The sequence below is a fragment of the Brienomyrus brachyistius genome, chromosome 8 (assembly GCF_023856365.1).
Source record: "Brienomyrus brachyistius isolate T26 chromosome 8, BBRACH_0.4, whole genome shotgun sequence".
Taxonomy (NCBI): Eukaryota; Metazoa; Chordata; class Actinopteri; order Osteoglossiformes; family Mormyridae; genus Brienomyrus; species Brienomyrus brachyistius.
In genome coordinates, this window is record NC_064540.1 from 11,530,932 (window position 1) to 11,550,020 (window position 19,089).

The 19,089-nt window shown below is 39.0% G+C and overlaps 1 protein-coding gene across 2 annotated transcripts; it reads right to left on the reverse strand.

Annotated features, from left to right (window-relative positions):
* Nucleotides 1-308: 308 nt before the first annotated feature.
* On the reverse strand, nucleotides 309-17,541 carry tfap2c (transcription factor AP-2 gamma (activating enhancer binding protein 2 gamma)). 2 transcript variants are annotated; one of them, XM_049021803.1, is made up of 7 exons: nucleotides 17,388-17,541; nucleotides 11,558-12,019; nucleotides 11,341-11,392; nucleotides 6,050-6,278; nucleotides 3,168-3,286; nucleotides 2,222-2,363; nucleotides 309-1,955 (listed from the first exon to the last, which is right to left on the reverse strand). In XM_049021803.1, exons 1-7 carry the CDS (start codon nucleotides 17,415-17,417, stop codon nucleotides 1,664-1,666), a joined length of 1,326 nt encoding a protein of 441 aa, XP_048877760.1. In that variant the 5' UTR covers nucleotides 17,418-17,541; the 3' UTR covers nucleotides 309-1,663. The 2 variants fall into 2 exon arrangements, with proteins under 2 accessions (XP_048877760.1, XP_048877759.1); XM_049021802.1 differs by lacking the exon at nucleotides 17,388-17,541 and adding an exon at nucleotides 14,007-14,525.
* Nucleotides 17,542-19,089: the final 1,548 nt, after the last annotated feature.

The following is a 19,089-nucleotide window of genomic DNA, read 5'->3' on the forward strand; positions in this document are numbered from 1 at the left end:
ACGGTTCTAGGCAATGGAATTACAAATAACTAAATTCATTTACAGAAACTGCAGATATGCTAAAGGGGTCACGATGTACTATAATCAAATTAATATAAACAGGTAAAACTTTAATAAAGGACAAAAAGACGTGTGCATAATTTAAGAAGTTCATGCAGGAGTGACAAATATTTTACAAAAGGGAATAACTAACGCTAACAGTGGCAACAGTGGTAGCCCATAATCAAGTAAAAAGGCTGGCTTTCAAAAAGAGACTGCTTGTGTGAGCAGCTGTTTACAGCAGATAATGATGTCCCTTGCATACTGCGTTAGTTCCTTTTTTGACATTTATTTTAAAAAATGCTCACATTACACACATGAATCACCCACAGCTTTTCAAGACATGCACCACTGAATGAAAACGTGGCAGATTAGTATGTGAAAAAGATTGTTTCACATTACATTAGATACTGGAGGAAGGAAAATTAAAATCAGATAAAAATATCAAACACTTTTAAATAGCCTGATAAACTTTTTTTTTATTATTTTTAGTCTTAAAATAGCTTTGCACAAATCTAAAAAGTACATCAATCCCATAGCCTAGCTTCTATATAAAAAGCTAACCCATTTATAAAATTTTTCAAGAAGGGTAAGCAGAACACCAGTATTTTACCATTATTTACAAATCCCGTTAAATTACAACATAAATAAAAAAAAATGTATTTACAAAGACAAGAGAAAATTCAGTTTACACACATTTAATTAAAAAAGAACTCCCAAAGTACCATGGGGAAATGGAGTACTTCTTTCTTCACCATCCAGATATCTTTTAAACTGGAATTAAAAAAAAAAAAAAAACCGCAAATAACATACGCATAACATATTCACACAAACTGTATGAATAGGGAAGGCGATTATATTATTATAATAGGAATATATGTAAAAACCAAGATGCCATTTTCATGAGAGATTTTTTTTAGGTGTTGTCTTCCAGGAGTTCCAATCAACTAGCATCTCGGAGTTGACCACCAGAGAATCCAACAGTGACATTTCCATTCCCCGACGTGCATGACTGCACTTTTAAATTAACATTAGGGGCCTCGGTTCACTACAGCGCCGTGCAGTCAGCTGTTTTTAGTTCCTTAACACACATCCACATGCATGCACACAAGTACACACATCTAATTATTGTATTTCCAGAGACAAAATACAATAACACTGTAGATTTTTCTCTTTAAAAACAAACAACAACAAAAAAAAATGAAAAATTTAATACAAACATGTTTCTTTTTCTCCCTAGGCAAAGGATAACTGTCCACAGTAGTCCGATGTAGGAAAAATGAATTTTTCTGAGGGAGTGGATTAAAAAAAATGATCACGGAAGGGCTTTTCGGTGGATTCCTTAGGACTAAGTCCCCTGTCCCCTGAGAAGTCTCATCTCTCCTACAAGAAGGTGGAGGACAGACACAGATCTTCTCCCAGGGTTGAGCAGTATAATCAGTGCTTGCTCTCACAGCTCCACTATCCTCAGGCCAAACACCAACAAAACGGAAACACTGACGATGTCAGAGGAGCGCTGAAGGAAACCGGAAAAGATGGGGACTCATTAACAGTGATAGCGAGGAAAAAGCGAACGTATCCTCGCATGTGGAGCAGAGGGTGGTGGCTGGGCATCACCGGGGACTCATTTCCGGTGTTTTTCCATTTTGTCGGAAGCCTTGTTGCCTTCGGAGGAGCCTTGGGCATCATTGCCGGAGCTCAGGTACATCTTGTCCACCTGCTTCAGCGCCTCATTCAGGTAGTTCTGCAGGGAAGTCATGGCGGCACAAATGGCTGGGCTTCCGAAGCCATGTGTGATGAGGCTGAAGTGGGTCAGGCAGCCTTGGATACCGGGCTCGAGGATGGGCGCGGGTCTCGAGTTCCCCAGCGGTGAGCGATCCTGGGTCAGGAGGTCCGTGAACTCCTTGCAGATTTGCCTGACGGGAAAACAAAGTCAACAAAAGGGCACTCGTGACTCCAGAGACACTTAACACCCTTAAGATTTGTTTCAGCGCTATCCAAAAATCCTCCCTCCTAAATGAATATCTATGAAGTCAACAAATGATCACCCAGTGCTCTCAATAAATGCAAACAGTACTTGAAATCTCTTTTTTAAAAAAAACCCTTTAAGAACATCTTTTAACACATTCCAAAGTCATACAACTCGTCTTCAAAAACAGGACTGGGGCAGGCCGACACCTACTTTGCGGCTAGAAGCATATTTTTCCTGGAGCTGATGTCATTGCGTTCCACATGTGGTCGGCTCAGGTACTCTGCGATGGCCTTCGCAGGAAACTCAGTTTCGCACACATAGCCAAAGTCCCTGGCTAGGTGCACAGCCTCGCCTGCAAGTGGGGAATGAGCGAGACCCAGGGTTACCTTACGCCCTTACACAGAAGCGTAAATTAACGTTAAAAGCTACATCACTGAGTTGGTCTTGTAACCTGCTAAAAACACTTTGTAACCTGCTAATAACCTGGGCTCACTTTGGGTCGCAGTCATGAACTTATCCAACGACAACGCTGGTAGCGCTCTCAGACTTAGTAACGGAAGCCCAAATTTTAAAATTTAACCAGTACTCTTCAAAACAAATCACATGTATCAACAAGTCTTTATTCAGCTTTAAATGTACCTCCAAGACACATTCCTGCTTAGAACAGTCAACCTATTTATGGCAATAAAGAACCGTAACAAAATCCATAAAAATCAGCTCATTAAAGATTATTCCTCACCATGGAATGATTGGCAAGAGATTAAATGTTTAATTAATAGATCTCATAGCAAACATAAAGACGGGAGGACGAGTAGGAAATGAGAACACAGATACGGATGATTACTATAAATCTCATTTCTACCCCAAACTCTTCAGCAACCTCAAAAGTAATAAAAAATTTGGCGTCAACTTTCCCAGATATTTCCATAGCAAACAAGCACGTTTTACCGCCAAAATAACCAAGAGCTTAATCGTATCTGATAATCACGCTGGTCTAGATGGGCTGTGTGGAGTCCATCACCCATCATCAAGGGTGGTGATCTTTTTCCATCTCAAAGTATTTCCTCAACCAGGATGTGTGAGACATAACGCACCTTGACAAACGGAATCTTACCGGCCGTACAGAAAAAACAAAAACCAGCCGAGGATGACATACCCTCCACCAGCGCTGTAAGCAGTGTGACATTGGCAGCCTTTCGCCGTCCTGCAGGCAAGTTCAATCCGATCTTGTCCAGCTTCTCTCTCAAGGACCGACCTCCATTTTTAGACTTTGCTCTGTGTGGGACAGCAGTGGTGTTAGGATGCCGCGCAGATAGCAAATGAATAATCATACACCAGCAAAGCACAGAGAAAAAGCAGAAGGGTATATGCTAAACAATCAGGCTGGAAGTAGCTATTATACAATAAAATAAAACAAAGCAAATCAAAAGGTTATTTTTATTTTGTTTTTTTGGTCTAATGTAAATAGACCATTCATTGTAGTGTTTCATGTAATTATTGTATATTTGTTTTTAATTTCGAAATCTGCTCGACTTTCAGAATATGAATGGGGAAAACTAGGCCTGAAGAAACAGGTCTGTCCCAAATGAACGCTCCACTTCACAGTTTTTAACGAACTAATATAAATGTAACGTAAAGAGCCTGAAGCCATAGCCTTTTAGGTCACCGCGCATCAGCTTAGTTTTGGACTGTGTTAAGCAGATTCAGTGCACAGACCAAGATTGTAGGTTTCATTTCAGCATTAGGAGGCACCAGGGCTGTGCAGAGACAGGGCATGGCACATCGAAACAAAATTGGACTGGATTCCTCAGCTGGTGATTGTCAGTGATCGAAAAGTAAGGATGAAATAAGGCCCCAACCCTCACCGCTCTAGACACACACACACACACACACACAAGTTGGCCTTCCTATCTAAATGGGGACCGTCCATTCATTTATATGGGAATAACCCTAATCCCAATCCTGACACCCTTAACCCCTAACCAGCCCTAACCTTAACCATAAGTAACCAACCAGAATACAAGACTTTTAGCACTTTTACTTTTTTGGTCGCATTCACAGATTTTTTTTATAAAATTCAAGTTATCCAAATGGGGACCCGAAGAAGTGTCCCCAAAGAGTTTCAGGTTTTATTGCACTTTGGGGGTATTTTGGTCCCCAAACGTGATCTATGCAAACCCACACACACACATGCATGCATGCACATACACGCGTGCACACACACACACACACACATGTACGCACGTGCACACAGATGTTTGTATTCAGATCTTTGTGAGGACTGTCCATTCATTTCGCTGGGAATAACCCTAATCCCAACAATGACAACTTTAACCCCCACCCAGTCCTAACCTTAATCATAGGTAACCAAACTAAATACAAGACTTTTGGCATTTTTAATTTTTTGATTGCAGTCACAGATTTTTATCAAATTAATTTTCCTCTTATGGGGCCTTGAAATATGGTACCGACAACGACAACATAATAGGTTTTTATGACATCTAATATATGCATGACCATCTAAACAAAAAGATATTAATTAAGCATTACACCAGAAATACAACCGTATCAAAATAACAGACAATAAATCTGACAAAAATTTTACTCAAAAAATATATATTATAGAAAAGGACACTAGAAAAAATAAGTTATTTGGGAAAAGATAAAATGACACACCTAGAGCCATTTACCTAAGAAAGTCACAGCACATCTATATCATTTGTTGCCGGCGAAGTGAATTCAGTGCAGCACTGGTAAGGACACGTCCCTGCTGTCCATATCCGGCTCTATGCCCTGGACACCCAAACCCCTCCCTGCTCACTGAATCCGAAGCAGTTTTCCACACGAGCGACTGGTGAGCCGCATCTCTGCGGAGGTACTTAAGGGGCTTCTCAGCTGGCGACTCAACTGCCACTCCTTCAAGACCGATTTAGCAGCATTTTCTGCGATCCGAGCCCGTGTGGCTACGTGAAGGGGCAGGATAGGTCCCGTTTGGGGAGGGTGGAGATGGGGGAGATGCTGAAATGTGACTTGGGAAGACTTGTTTGAGGGATTGTCAAAATGTGGGCTTAACCCGAGGCAGGATTAGAATAAGGAAGTGAGCATGGAAGTTGATGGGCTTAAGATGCGGACACCACACAAACACACACACACACACACACACGCGCATGTAGGGTATACCTATCCTGGGGCCCGCTCATTCTCTTCTAAGGGAAAAATGCTACGCTAACTATGACAACCTTAACCCCCACCCTGCCCTCACCATAACCATAAGTAACCATGCAAAATACAAGGCTTTTTGCAATTTTAGTTTTTTCATAGCAGTTGCTGATTATTACCAGGAAACCGGTCCCCATAAGGGAAAAAAACAGATATTTATCACGTTATGGGGACATTGTGTCCCCATAAGGATAGGTATACCCGCTCACACACACACACACACACACACACACGCACGCACACACACACAGCTTTGTAATTATATCTTTGTGGGGATTCTCCATTCATTTCTATAGGGAATACTCTAATCCCAACATGACGACCCCAACCCCTACCCAGCCATAACCTTAAGCATAAGTAACCAAAGAAAGTACGAGACGTTCAGCATTTCTGTTTTTTGACTGCATTCACAGATCTTTGTGGGGACCTGAAAAATGGTCCCCGCAATGTCAAAATAACATGTTTTTACTACATTGTGGGGGACATTTATTTTCATCCACAAACACACACACACACACACCTGAGCCACTGCAAGGCCAGATAAATTGATGCAATGGCAGAGCTGACAAAGACATTGTATTATTTAATATAATGCCTCCTACAGGGATACTGAAGCCTTGTTTGCCCCGAAACAAGTTACTAAGGGTATGCGCACACGCTAAATATTAAAATTGATAGCACATGTGCAAATAAGTCTCGATATCTTAATTTCTCAACCCGCGTGCCAGGAAATCAGTTCACCTGGAGCCATTTTTGGGAATTTCCACTTGTTTTTTACTCTACTGGGCAGAGTGAGTGAGTGGGGGTATTATCACTCACCTGCGCAGGACGCCCCCCAGAAGTGAGGCGTTGAGGCACTCCGGGGGAGACAGTCTCCGCTGAACTTCAGCCACCGTCACCTTGTACTTGGATGTGGAGCTGAGCAAGGAGAGGCGTCCAGGCACTGAGCAGAAGACCTCGGTTGGGTTGGACACCATGCCCAGAAGCGACTCCTTCTGATAGGGCAGGGCCAGGGCGCTACCCTTGGAAAGCGACACAGAACCTGTAGCTGGAGAAAGAAAAAAGGCCAGCATGATGCCAACTGAAAGCCATGAAAAACAGGAAGAATAGGAAGCCCTGGCAGGTGATCCTGACCAAGTCAGTCTGTATCACCCTATTAGGGATCTAATCCAGTTACACTTAAAGCTATGAAAGTTGCAATACATAAAATTGAAAGGTATGAAACTGAAATACTTGAAAAATACAGAATTAGAGGCTTCGCTGGAGCTGAACACCATCATTATGGTTCCCATTTTATCACTATCGGGGTGACGGAAAGCGTTTTACTGGTATTTATCAGGACTCCTTAAAAACCTAATTTTAATTCCAGATATAAACATATGCATCACATGCAATGTGTCTTTTAAAAAATATTTCAAATTTAAATATTTAAACATTTTTTTAAATACTTTCTCAAACAGTGGGGTGGCATGGTGGTGCAGTGGTTAGCACGGTTGCCTCACACCTCTGGGACCCAGGTTCGAGTCTCTGCCTGAGTCACATGTTTGCGGAGTTTGCATGTTCTCCCCATGTCGTCGTGGGGTTTCCTCCGGGTACTCCGGTTTCCCCCCACAGTTCAAAAACATGCTGAGGCTATTTGGACTTGCTAAATTGCCCATAGGTGTGCATGTGTGAGTGAATGGTGTGTGAGTGTGCCCTGCGATGGGCTGGCCCCCCATCCTGGGTTGTTCCCTGCCTCGTGCCCATTGATTCCGGGATAGGCTCCGGACCCCCCGCGACCCAGTAGGATAAGCGGTTTGGAAAATGGATGGATGAATGGACTTTCTCAAACAAGATGGTTTTTCCCAATGGACGAGTGTTTGATCACGAGTTAAAAGTGTTTTGCGGAGAAACAATTAAACAGGTTCTCGTCATGGTATAATGGAAGTACGGAAATGTTACAGGTCCTAAAAGAGGTAGATAAAAATTGCTACGCTCATAAAATATTCATGCCTTGACACTTAAATGATGCATAACGTTGATCGTGGCCAGGCTATACACCTATATATCTGTCATAGGCTGGAGCCGTAGACAGGGGCCGTAGACCTGGGATTGACTGCAGGTACGAGGTATCAGGTACACTGGCCATTACAGGGCAGGTATACTCACACATCAAAAGTAAAGTACAGGAGCCAACTAGCTCCACGCACACAGAACCCAAACCATGAAGGCGTGAGGCAACTAGTAACTGAATGGTTAACAGTGAAACAAGCTTGAAAACCAGAAGCTACAACAATGGCCAACCGCGCTTAAAGCAAGAACCCAAGACCCCTGATTTATTTAATGCACACTTCCCATTGGACATAGCGGTCAGAAGCAGCTACCAATGCCGGTTTTATAAGCCCACAACCATGGGAGCTGTCTCAGTGACAAGTATGCTTCTTTGACATGTAACTGTATCACCAGTTGAAGTACCAATTCCAAAAAGCAGCTACATGTAACTCCCACTAAAACCTTTCCTGCAAAAAACAGAAGTTATGCCAACACGTCTTACGTGGCTACACATTTGAGATTTTTCAGCAATGAAGCAACATGCTATAAAAGCATGAATTTTGGTTGGCGTATCCCCAAATATGGCGTTCAATGAAAAGTATTTGTAGAGGACTGGTAGGACTTCACACACCAGGGCAAACAGCAACCATCAGACCATAGTACTCAATGTCAGTACTACACAGAGCAGTATTACCATAGCACTTCATGACCACAAGCAAAATATCAGAGTTTTGTGGTTTGAACAGACACCTACCGATTAAGAAATACAAAGCACACACACATGTCGAGTAAACATATCTTTTTGGGGACCGCTCATTCATTTAAGTGGGAAAAATGCTAATGCTAACTATGACAACCTTAACCTCTACCCAGCCCTGACCATAACCATAAGTAACCAAAAAAATACAAGAGTTTTTGCATTTTTAGTTTGTTTCATTGCAGTCACGGATTTTTATTTAATTCCCTTATAGGGACCGGTTTCCTGGGGAAAAAAAGGTATTCATCACATTGTGGGGACATTGTGTTCCCATAAAGTAAGGTATACCTTAAGGCTCACACACACACACAAACACACACAGAGGAATACAGCTAAAATACTGTGCAATAGTATATAACTGGGACAAAGCATTGTGAGTATTTTTCAGCATGCTAGAATTCCTAACTGACATATATGCAAAATTAATTACATATGGTTTATATGAATTTTATAAAGCATTCATTATATAATGATTACAAAGTACGAAAAGATCAAGATGGTGTATTAACAATACAATTATACAAATGTGTGCCATTCATCCACTTGCAACATCGCAGTGGCATGTGCTTGTATTTACATTTAAATAATTAATATGCAGTTACTGTAAGACCAAAGTGTGTATGAGTTATGTGCTGAAACACACACAACTGGAAACACAGACTGAAACCTTCAAATGTCACCTGCAAATGCTAAAACAAAAGACTGATATAAAAAGTACATTTTATCCACATTGGCCTCAATGTCACCTTTACATAAAGTCCTCTCTAAGTTACTGTGACTCCTTTGACTTTGTAGGTCAAATATAAACACAACAAACTTGAACATGACAACAAGTCAAGGCTGAACTGGACCACACAGTGACGTTTGTGATGTTGCTTTTCTTGAATGAGTTTTCATTTGCCACATCCGGTGGCCAATAACATGAATATATGTACATATCCCCAGCATAGCAGCTACATATTTACGTTTACATTTCCTTAGTGTGCCCCAGTACTATATAAGTGGAAGATGATGGATGGATGGATGGATGGATGGATGGATGGATGGATGGATGGATGGATGGATGGATGGATGGATGGATGGATGGATATCCCTGGTGAGCAAGTACTTAGCAGTTCCAGACAATTCTAGTTTGGCATTTTATCATCACCTACTTACTACTTATTTCACAGCAAAAATATATAACATGCATTATTAATGGGAATTCTAGACTGAAGACAAGTGGGGTGGGTTATCACTTTTTATCGTAATAGTAAATTTTGCATATTACAAAACACTCTGGACAACAATAAATGCTCTTGATTTGCACTAATGAAATCCGGAAAATTCATGTGGAGCACAAACACTTTTCTGTGCACGAGAGACTCACAAAGCGATCCACCAGAGAATTTCTCTGTTAAACACGGACACAGCTTTCCCTTTAAACGATGTGCATGCAATGCAGTGCTCTTTGCAAATACAAGACCTTCAAACTAGTAATTAAAAAAATTACCTCTTAAATGTATCTGGGCTGGACAAAAGTGCAACCAATGTGCTCCTTTGCTCTGGATCAGAGTTTTAATAGCTTAGTTCTTCAAATCCACAATGCAGTCACTGTACTGACTGTATCAGTATATCACATGCCATAGCTTATGAAATTTCAGGTAACCAGGACCTGATCACCTCACCAGCCATAACTCATAAAAATTTTGTTTAATTTACAAAAGAACAATCCTTACGAAACCTGCCATTCGACAATAATTCTTTCACACGTACTTGAATAACCAGGGAACTGCATATATAATTTAATTTGATTTCAGACAATAGCTAAGCAATTGACACACCAGTATGGCATTTTGTAGTCTATTCTGTCCTAATCTATACATTCAATTTCAGAAATGAATTTAATGAGTTAGTATGAATGACTCAGATATCTTATGAAACTGCACCGTTCTACAAAAACCCCAGTTACATCACTAACCACTGAAACAGAAAGCTGCTATTTAAACACTTAGCAGCTAACAAAAAGTAAAAACACTAAGTGCTACATTTGTAAAGTATTTATAAAGTTACTGGGGGATTGAAGCATTTCGCAAAATGCTTGACACATGTTTAATCCTTTAAATATTGATGCATCAACAAATGGGTAATTTTGATTTAACGCAGCAAAACCACGCACGTTTTTCAAAACAATAGTACTGCATGTGGACCTTTATAGTTGTTTGCACGATTTAATTATTATCTTTCATATTTCTAAATAGTGCAACTGTTCAAGAAATACACAAACAGGGTGGATGCCGCTGGTGGCAAGACCCCTTGCTAGCTAATGAAAGTTGTCAATACAAAACCCATTTCGAAAACAGATGTTTCTCTGTGATCATTTTTAATTTTAGGACTACAAATCCCACCAAACCAAGAAACAGACAAGGTCGGTATGTGTTAGACAATGTTACAGTGGGTGTGTTGCTCGACTAACTCTTTCATGGTATAATGTGGTTGAACCAGTCCATTCTTCATCTTTGGATGAAAAAAAAATCTTTTTCCTCTTTGCAATACACAAGTGAAACAAAACAGGCAACAACACGACCTCTATTCATTTGTTTTAAATAAATCACATAATGAATCGTTCTAAATTTCTATATTAGTTAACTACCCAAACATAAATGTGACTATTCAGTTATTTGGCAAAAACTTTTATTCCAAAAGTTTGCATTTTCTTCGGTATTGTTAGATTTTTATAAGTAAATTATGGAGAGCTACTACTGCGGACGGAGACAGTCTAAGATAATCCTACAAACTTTTGGTCAAACTTACATTAGTTTTACCGCCATCTTCTTTGCTCACATATTGACACATACACAGCTACACTTGGTCCTTACCAACTTATATCGAAGGAGGCACACTATTTTAATGCAACCAATCAAAGGTTACCAGATAATCATCTACGAAAACTTAGACGAAAACTTACATAGTGGCTTGCAGCTATCCACAAAACGGACATTTCTCCCATCACCGCGAGGCACGAACAACCGAAATGAGCGTGCAGACTACCTACCGAATGAGTGACAGATCTACACAGTCTTTTTTTTTTAATCAAACCAATATTGTGTAAATTCGATACTTTGACAAACGTTTACATCACAGAATGATGTATTGCATTTCATTATATTTTTTGGATACAGAATAACATTAAAAGAATGCATGTGAACACTTAAAATCTGCAATGAAAAAATATGCATGCAATGCATACGCCTACAAAACTACTGCGCAAGATGCACATTAAAACACACATGGTCGCCAAAACTGCGTCATCTCGCGATACACTGGAAAAAAATGCACTGACCTTTTTTAATAACTGTCTGGTCTGTCATGATAATACTGTGATCATCGACATGCTGCGGAAGAAAGAGCGGAAACAAGTGTTAAAATACGAGGTTTGCATGTGTTTTGCATACTTTGCACAGAGGAAATACATCTTTTTGCCGTTGTATCTTAACTCTGTGCAATTACGTCATTTTCTTTTTTTTTTAACTCTATACTCAATTACCTAATTATCTCACCTGACCATCGTTCAATCCGTGACTCATGTCATGCAATCCTATATTATCACCGATGACCGAGGAATCAATGCCGTGCGTATGCGGAGGGAGCAGCTCCGGTCTGCGGAACCCTTCCCTCCTGCCGACGGCCGAGGCGCCATCCAATCCAAGTATCTGACCGGCCAGGCCGCTGCGACTGTGCGGTCCGAGACCATCCTGGCCGTGTCGGCCGGGCCAGGACTGCTGCTGGCTGGTCAATGTAGGCTGATGTATGGAGTTGATGCTGAAAGGGTCGCCGATGGGGGAGTACGGGTCGGTGGACTGAGGGTATGATATGGGCTGGTAAGGAGGTGGGAAGTACGGGGGCTGGAAGTCCGAGCTGCCGGAGTGTGAAAGGGAGGGCGCCGGGCTGTAAAGGTGCTGGCTGACCGCAGGCAGATGGGGAAGCCTGGCATTTTCATTGCTGCTGCTGTCGTGTCTTTCCTGCAGAAATAATTTAAAAAGATTCATGCATATCAAGACATGTTAAAATTTAATTAGTAATAAATGTGTCCTGCTGGTAGTAAACTTCAAAACAGGCAAATATTTATTTTTCCATCAGTCTATGCGATATGATTGTGCCATTCTTAAAGGTGTAACTAACTCTGATGTGAAATACGTAAAAACCTAATGCTTTCCATTTTTCCCTTGATTTTCGCCTAATTGTTGACGGCTTTATACTTCGGCACATATTCTAATTTTTCATGTAAGCTACTATAAAGTGATTCTGTTATGGTGATATAAGAAATGTTATGAATCTTTATCAGTTAGTCTAATCATATCTGATTTTAAGTTAATGTTGAAATCACAGTTTTTATGCTTCCTTTCTGGTTTCTAGCGCACGGTCACCACTTAAAGCGATTTTATGAGACTTTCTTTTTGTTTTTGGCCCACATATGCATATGTTGGCCTACATTTAACTATGGTTCGCTAAGATGAAGTTTAAGTTTGTCAAACAACGTTTAACATAAATTACATCTACTATATCTAAGGCAGATGTAATGAAGAACCAGGCCGACAGTAATGGTAATTTTCTTGAAATAGTTTTTTTTTTTTTTTTTTTTTGAGGGGATCCTTCTTCATTTTATTTGGGTCAATTTAATTATGACACGTCAAATATGCAGATATGACGCGTCAGAAAAAAATGTTGCGATGATAAATAGGATACAATATCACTGTCATAAAATCATACTTTCCAGCACATGACTCCAAGACACGCCTATGAAATAAGTTCACATTTAAGCAAATAAGGAGACACGAGATTCATGCGTACGAACAGGTCTGATGACTGACACCATTTATAGGTTTAATAGGACAAAGCTAAACAACGTGTTCTTGTATTCTATAATGAGATTAATTTTGCGTTTACAGGATTTACATTTTTGTGTCAAAACTAGATCCACGCAGATCGAAACCAGACATTTCCATCTGTAAAATGTGCTTATCGGTCATATAACGACGTTTAAAATTGGGTCCATGTAACTTCCTGGCAAACTTCAAGTTTAGTAACACAAGTAAAGACTTGCATACGACACTCTCTGACCGAACAGCTTAAGACGGGCTCTATAGATCAGCCTACATACCGAAACATGAGGGGAATTTAAGCAGTGACCGGTGACAGATAACTAATCATTATGTTATTTTGCCTTGAACTAATTCCTGACTAAATCCGTCTTAGGTGATTTAGGTCTTACTGCACGTGGCATATTGCATCTATCTTATTATTATTATTATTATTATTATTATTATTATTATTATTATTGTTGTTGTTGTTGTTGTTGTCATTATAGTTGTTGTTTATAAACAGGGTTTTATGGATTCAAGGTCTCATCGTTTTGACCGTAATACGTTTATGCGACTATATTTCGTTACTTCAAGTAGAAGCGTTTACAGTAAGACACTTAACTGGTTCATAAAGTGTGTCCCTTATAAATGAATAAATGTACTAATAAATGAACCAAATGCAATGCGTTAGTGATATATGTCTTGTTTGTACTTTTTTCCCAGATAGCATACAGTGAATCTACGCTAAAACTTAAAAATACAGTATTTTTCCAGCCGGAAACTATTGCCAGGTTAACGAAGTCCTCAGAAATATAGCAGGATAGGCAAAGTACAAATTCTTTAGTTTTTAAGATTGTAAGTCATTAACAGATTTCAGTTTGGTTCATACCATGCAAACTAAATTAAGCATAAAATTGTCACATTCACTATTGAATCTTACAGCAACATCCATAGTAAAATTACAGTTGCCCTTTCCAATATTATAATTTGAAATGTAATGAACACGGGAGTGAAACACAATGAATACATACCTAGAGCTACTCCTTGAAAACTGAAACTGTGACACATTTTGTTTAAATTTTGTTCAGTTCACCTTATCTAGGCACACCTGTAGCAACTCTGAGTTTTATTGAGATACGCAACTTACCTCACAGTCTTCCTCATACTTCACGTTATCTGCTAGCTTCCACAACATGATTTCGAATTCCCTCCAAACTCAGATCAGATTTTTATTGATACTGATAAAGGCCAACGTTAAATCCAGATGTAATCGTAGTCGTCTGACGGACAGAATCTCTTAACTTTCCGAAACTGCTCGCGGTAATCTTTGTATCTATCTTTGTAACAAGAGACCGCTTAAAAGCACGCACTACAATAGGAAATACATGCAAAACAATATGGTTCACGCAAATAGTTTTCCAGGACCGAAACTACTGCTTAAGTGCAGAGGGGGTCAGAATTGAAGAATCTCTACTCCCTCTGATGGCCACAGCGCTGGTGTTTAGTTGCTGCTCAGCTAAGTGAAGGCTGTCTAGAAGAAAGTGTATTATATTTGCATAACCACTCCTGCGAGGCGGTGCCATAAGATGATGTCATCCATCCAGCAAGGAAATTATCTTTAGCCAATTGGTTACTCTGTTAAAGTTGAACCAATCGGTACTCTGTCCGTCTACACCGCAATGCGAGAATAAGATTAAGCAGATGTATTTTTGCAATAATAATAATAATAATAATAATTAATATAGGCCTATGATACAATATTCTTCTAAAGTAATAACGATGTCAAACTATTTATTGTGAGTTTTATTGTATTTGTAAATGTAATTATGTTTGCAATAGCGATAAAGAACAATTTAGGACTATTTTGTTCCACCGTGCATATAGGTAATAATTACATAATTTATTTTTGTGTTAAATATCTGAGATATAGCGGATGAAATCATTTGATAAGCGTAGTTGCGCTTAATTGTTAATGTATATGAAATGTCTGCATCCATTTTACCCTAAAAACGTAATTTGTGGCCAACCAGTAAGACAGAGTGCAGCGCATTTACACGACAGTAATACTCATCTAGATACATAAACTAGATGCATTTTATAGAAATTTTGTGCCCTGGGACAAAATTGCATCACTTCCATCAGGGCACCCTTGCTCTGTGTTGTCTGGTATCGTTTCAATTTGCCATCGAGACCCTCTACAAGATAAGATAGTGGTTGGAAGATGGATGAATGGAATTGTTTTGCTATAAAACGTTAAATCAAACTGTTATAATACATTTTATGGGTTTTGATTATCTAAGCAAAATCTCCCATATATTGTCATTGGATCTTACCTTTAAGATGGGCAGATGACAGTTTAATGGTAGACAAACAAACTAATTACTGCCATGGAAAAGAACATGGTTTGAAAATGTTGCAACTATGGAATCTACGCAGAATCGGAGGTTTTCACTGGGGTTTCGTGCCAAATCAATGCAATTTTAAATGTAAACTTGGAATATCAATTTAATTACAATAAGGATTATTATTAAGCATACTGTTCTATTAGGCTAAGTATTTCTTAATGAAAGTGCATGACATTTCATGTGTAAATTATATATATATTTTTTTCAGAAAAAAAATAAATGCACCTAACGCCGGTGAATGAAGTGGATTATTTAACATGAATTACAAAGACAGGTGGACCGAAAGCCATTATGTATTTGAAGCTGTGGTGTTCTCTTGGTTTTTACATTGTAGGCCGACACTCTGTTTATTCATTCCCTGACACGTGGATCCAATCTAAGAAATACAAAGCCAGCAGCGTAAATCGACGTCAGGGACAGCCCAGCTCCCCCGGTTAGGCGATCGTTCTCCTGAGCACCCGGAGCTTGAAGCGTCTCCATTATCGAAAACCACTAAGTACTACGCATTCTCAGACCGCCTGTCTCTAATCTTCATTACCATTTTTGGTGGAGCAGAGCAACTTGTAAAAGAATTTGGGGAGTTCTGGGTATGCTTTGATATGCGAGTGTTCAGAATAAAGGAGCCTGTGATTCAAATGTGCGTTTTAGATTTAAAACTACCAGTGACGTACTATTACTATTGCCTATCCTTAATAAAATGTGTATATTTGCAATTGAGGGTGAATTCTGAACTGATCGACGAGACTTTTAAAGTTTTTGTTCCCTCACTTAATTGTTTAATTTTAATCGGTTGGTGAAAAACATAATTTTCACCAATTTATATATATATATATATATATATATATATATATATATATATATATATGTGTGTGTGTGTGTGTGTGTGTGTGTGTGTGTGTGTGTGCATTGTGAAATTTTGACGAGATAATCGATTTCCCAGGACTAATAGGGTGATATTATTTGCATGCTCCGTGCATGTCATACAAAGAATATTGTTTAGAAAATTGATTGATTAAATTGTCAAATGTCTAACTGATTCTGATAAATTATGCAAGATCAACAATAATAATTATTATTATAAGAAATCCGACAAATACATAAGAAAATGTAAGCAATGTAAACACGATATAATGATGCATGCGTATACCTGCAAGAGGTTAATGATAATTTTAATTATTCTTTAAATTGTAACCAGTTTTTAAACAGGAAAAAAACAATGAGTTATTTAAAATGCAATGTTTAACTTAGATAAAAACTACAAATACTGTTCATTCGGTTCTTAATATATTTTGAAATGTTATAAAATAATTACGCACTTTCGTGGAAACGCAAAAGGAAATCTCCTGATTTAAACTTTTGAATGAAACCCGTTTTGCAGAACATTCGATAAAGACAGGGAAATATTGTATATATCTTAACACCTTTTTTCCACAAGCAACTCGCATTCTGCGGAGTATTCAATAGACTTAAGCCGTTTATGAAAAAAATCGTGATTTTAAGGTTGTCTTTTTAAAGAAGCATTATATTACTTTTATTCGCACAACGCTACCTCTTAACTGGGAGCCTTACGGGCCCGATTATCTGCTACCTTCTCCACGCCAGGTGTCAGGACATAATATCCCGATCGTTTGAGGTATGTTCCTTTGACTTGTGCTGCATGTGCTTACAATGGCAAATTTAATTTTGTAATATTTACGTTCTGAACAAAGAGCCTCTTTTTGTATTTGAGGAAAAATTGTACAGTAAACCTACCCAAAGATAAAGTCCAATAAAACGGAGGTATGCAAACTGGCCAACAGTATATAGTGTCAATATTGTTTAGTCATTTCGGTCTTTTATTATAATTACAGAAACAGTAAAATATTTTTGTCCCATAATTACTTATAAATATAAATAAAATACAATAAAATAAGACCTATCAGCAATGATCGTAATAGATCTTGGTTTGCTATTTTATGTGTATAATTATGGCGCTTGTACGTGCTATTCTCCTTTAATTACCTGCCACGCAAACTTTTTCAATATACACGTCCAACGTAAACAACTCTACGAGAACCTTACAGTGTTTGCCAGTATCACAAGTATGCAGAAAGGGTGTGCCGAAATATAGGTTAATAACTTACCTGCCAGTCTAATCTCTCCAGTAAAGACATCGGCACGGATCGATCGGCAATTCCAGTTGAGAGTCTACAGCTGATAACTTCAGAAGTGGCCTGTGCCAAAGACTTCACCTGAATCTGAGTATTGCGCTCTACCTTTGCGCATGCGCCAAATCCTTATTTACACCTGAGCTCTAGCCTGAAGACGTCAGCTAAGTACTGCAACGACAGACAAGTAGCTGAATAAAAATTATTGACACAGTTATGTAAGACCAAAACCATTGACAGTTAACGTGATTGTACTCTTCAGTAAACTGATCAAAAACAACATCTGATTATATTTTTATTGAGATACGAGTGCTTTACTGCAGACCAGTTTACAGTTTATAATATCATGCAGTTTTAACATACCACCATGGAAAAGGCCCCTATCTGATCTGGAACCGAATGAAATGAGAATGAGAACAGAATGAAATTTAATTTGCCTAACCACATTAAGATGTTAGATTTAAATTGAGAACGCTGTATTCAACGTTTGCACAAAGGCACGTATGAAGCTATGTGGGTAACTTATGCCAATATGGAAAAGAATGGTTCTTTGCACGTCATGCTAACTTTAAAATAAATTACTTACACATCATGCTAAAGTTGGACAGTGCTTTGTAGACCTTTTACCAGCCTGGCCTATATACTATCATTTGAGGATCCATAAAGGCCGAATTAAGTAATTCAGATGCAATTAAAATCATTTTGTGGTTTTACAACAATGGAACAAGCACAAGGATGAGATTCCGCAAGGTCCCAGAAATTTCACCTTAAGCTGTCAACGTGAACGTGAATGGATAAACAGTTATAATAATTACGTACTAAAATGACTGAAATCCCGCCTTAGGCTCGACGTCCACAGTAAGTTATTAAATCTGGTTTGCAGTTTATACTGGCAAACTGTCGTGGAGTCTATGTTTTACTGGTTTCGAATCGATCGCATCACATTTTTATCGGATTAAGACATTCATGTCGCTAGGGTGTTAGATGGTGCTAAAAGTGAACAATTATAATCTACATATATGTGTGTTCATATATATTTCATATCTATATTTGCGCTGTGACTATAATTTGTTTCATGTTTGTGAAAACAAAAACACTTCCTCAAATATCTACTACCATCGTGTGGTCAAGTGTTGCTATTGCCGCTAGTGGTTTATAAATCCATTCATCCATCCGCCCCTCGATCTTCCGACCACTTACCCTGGGAAGACTGAAGCCCAGGGGCGTCATTAGGCCTATTTTTTTTGGGGGGGGGCGGGAAAAAAAATTTTTTTAGGCCCACCCCCAAGTAAATGTGTGTAAATATTTCACATATAAATTTCACACCCCCACTAAATAATCAGCCCCCCTATTCATTGATGTCTAACTACGCCTCTTCCAAGCCTATTCCAAACAGCCTCGGCACAAAATAGTATGACCTGGATTGGATGCCAGTGTATTACACTTTATGGGCAATTTAGTTCACTTAAGATGGGAAGAGCAAGAAAACTTCAGGCACTCCATATGGAGGTAGGATTCGAATCCAATTGAGTTGAGAGGCAACACTCACTGACCACCAGGAAGCATTATTATTATTAAATATTGCTCTTTTGATTTCCTTTAATATTAATCATTGGAGTGAGAAACCAGTGCATCCCTGTGCAAACACCCACACTCTGGGTAATTTAAAGTTGCCAGT

What these genes read in the sequence shown, in the direction of transcription:
- tfap2c (XM_049021802.1), bottom strand. Translation starts at nt 14,054, where the DNA reads ATGTTGTGGAAGCTAGCAGATAACGTGAAGTATGAGGAAGACTGTGAG. An exon ending in ACGGATTGAACGATGGTCAG is followed by an intron (nt 11,393 to 11,557) that starts GTGAGATAATTA and finishes TTTCTTCCGCAG; the next exon opens with CATGTCGATGATCACAGTAT. An exon ending in AATATGCTTCTAGCCGCAAA is followed by an intron (nt 1,956 to 2,221) that starts GTAGGTGTCGGC and finishes TTTTCCCGTCAG; the next exon opens with GCAAATCTGCAAGGAGTTCA.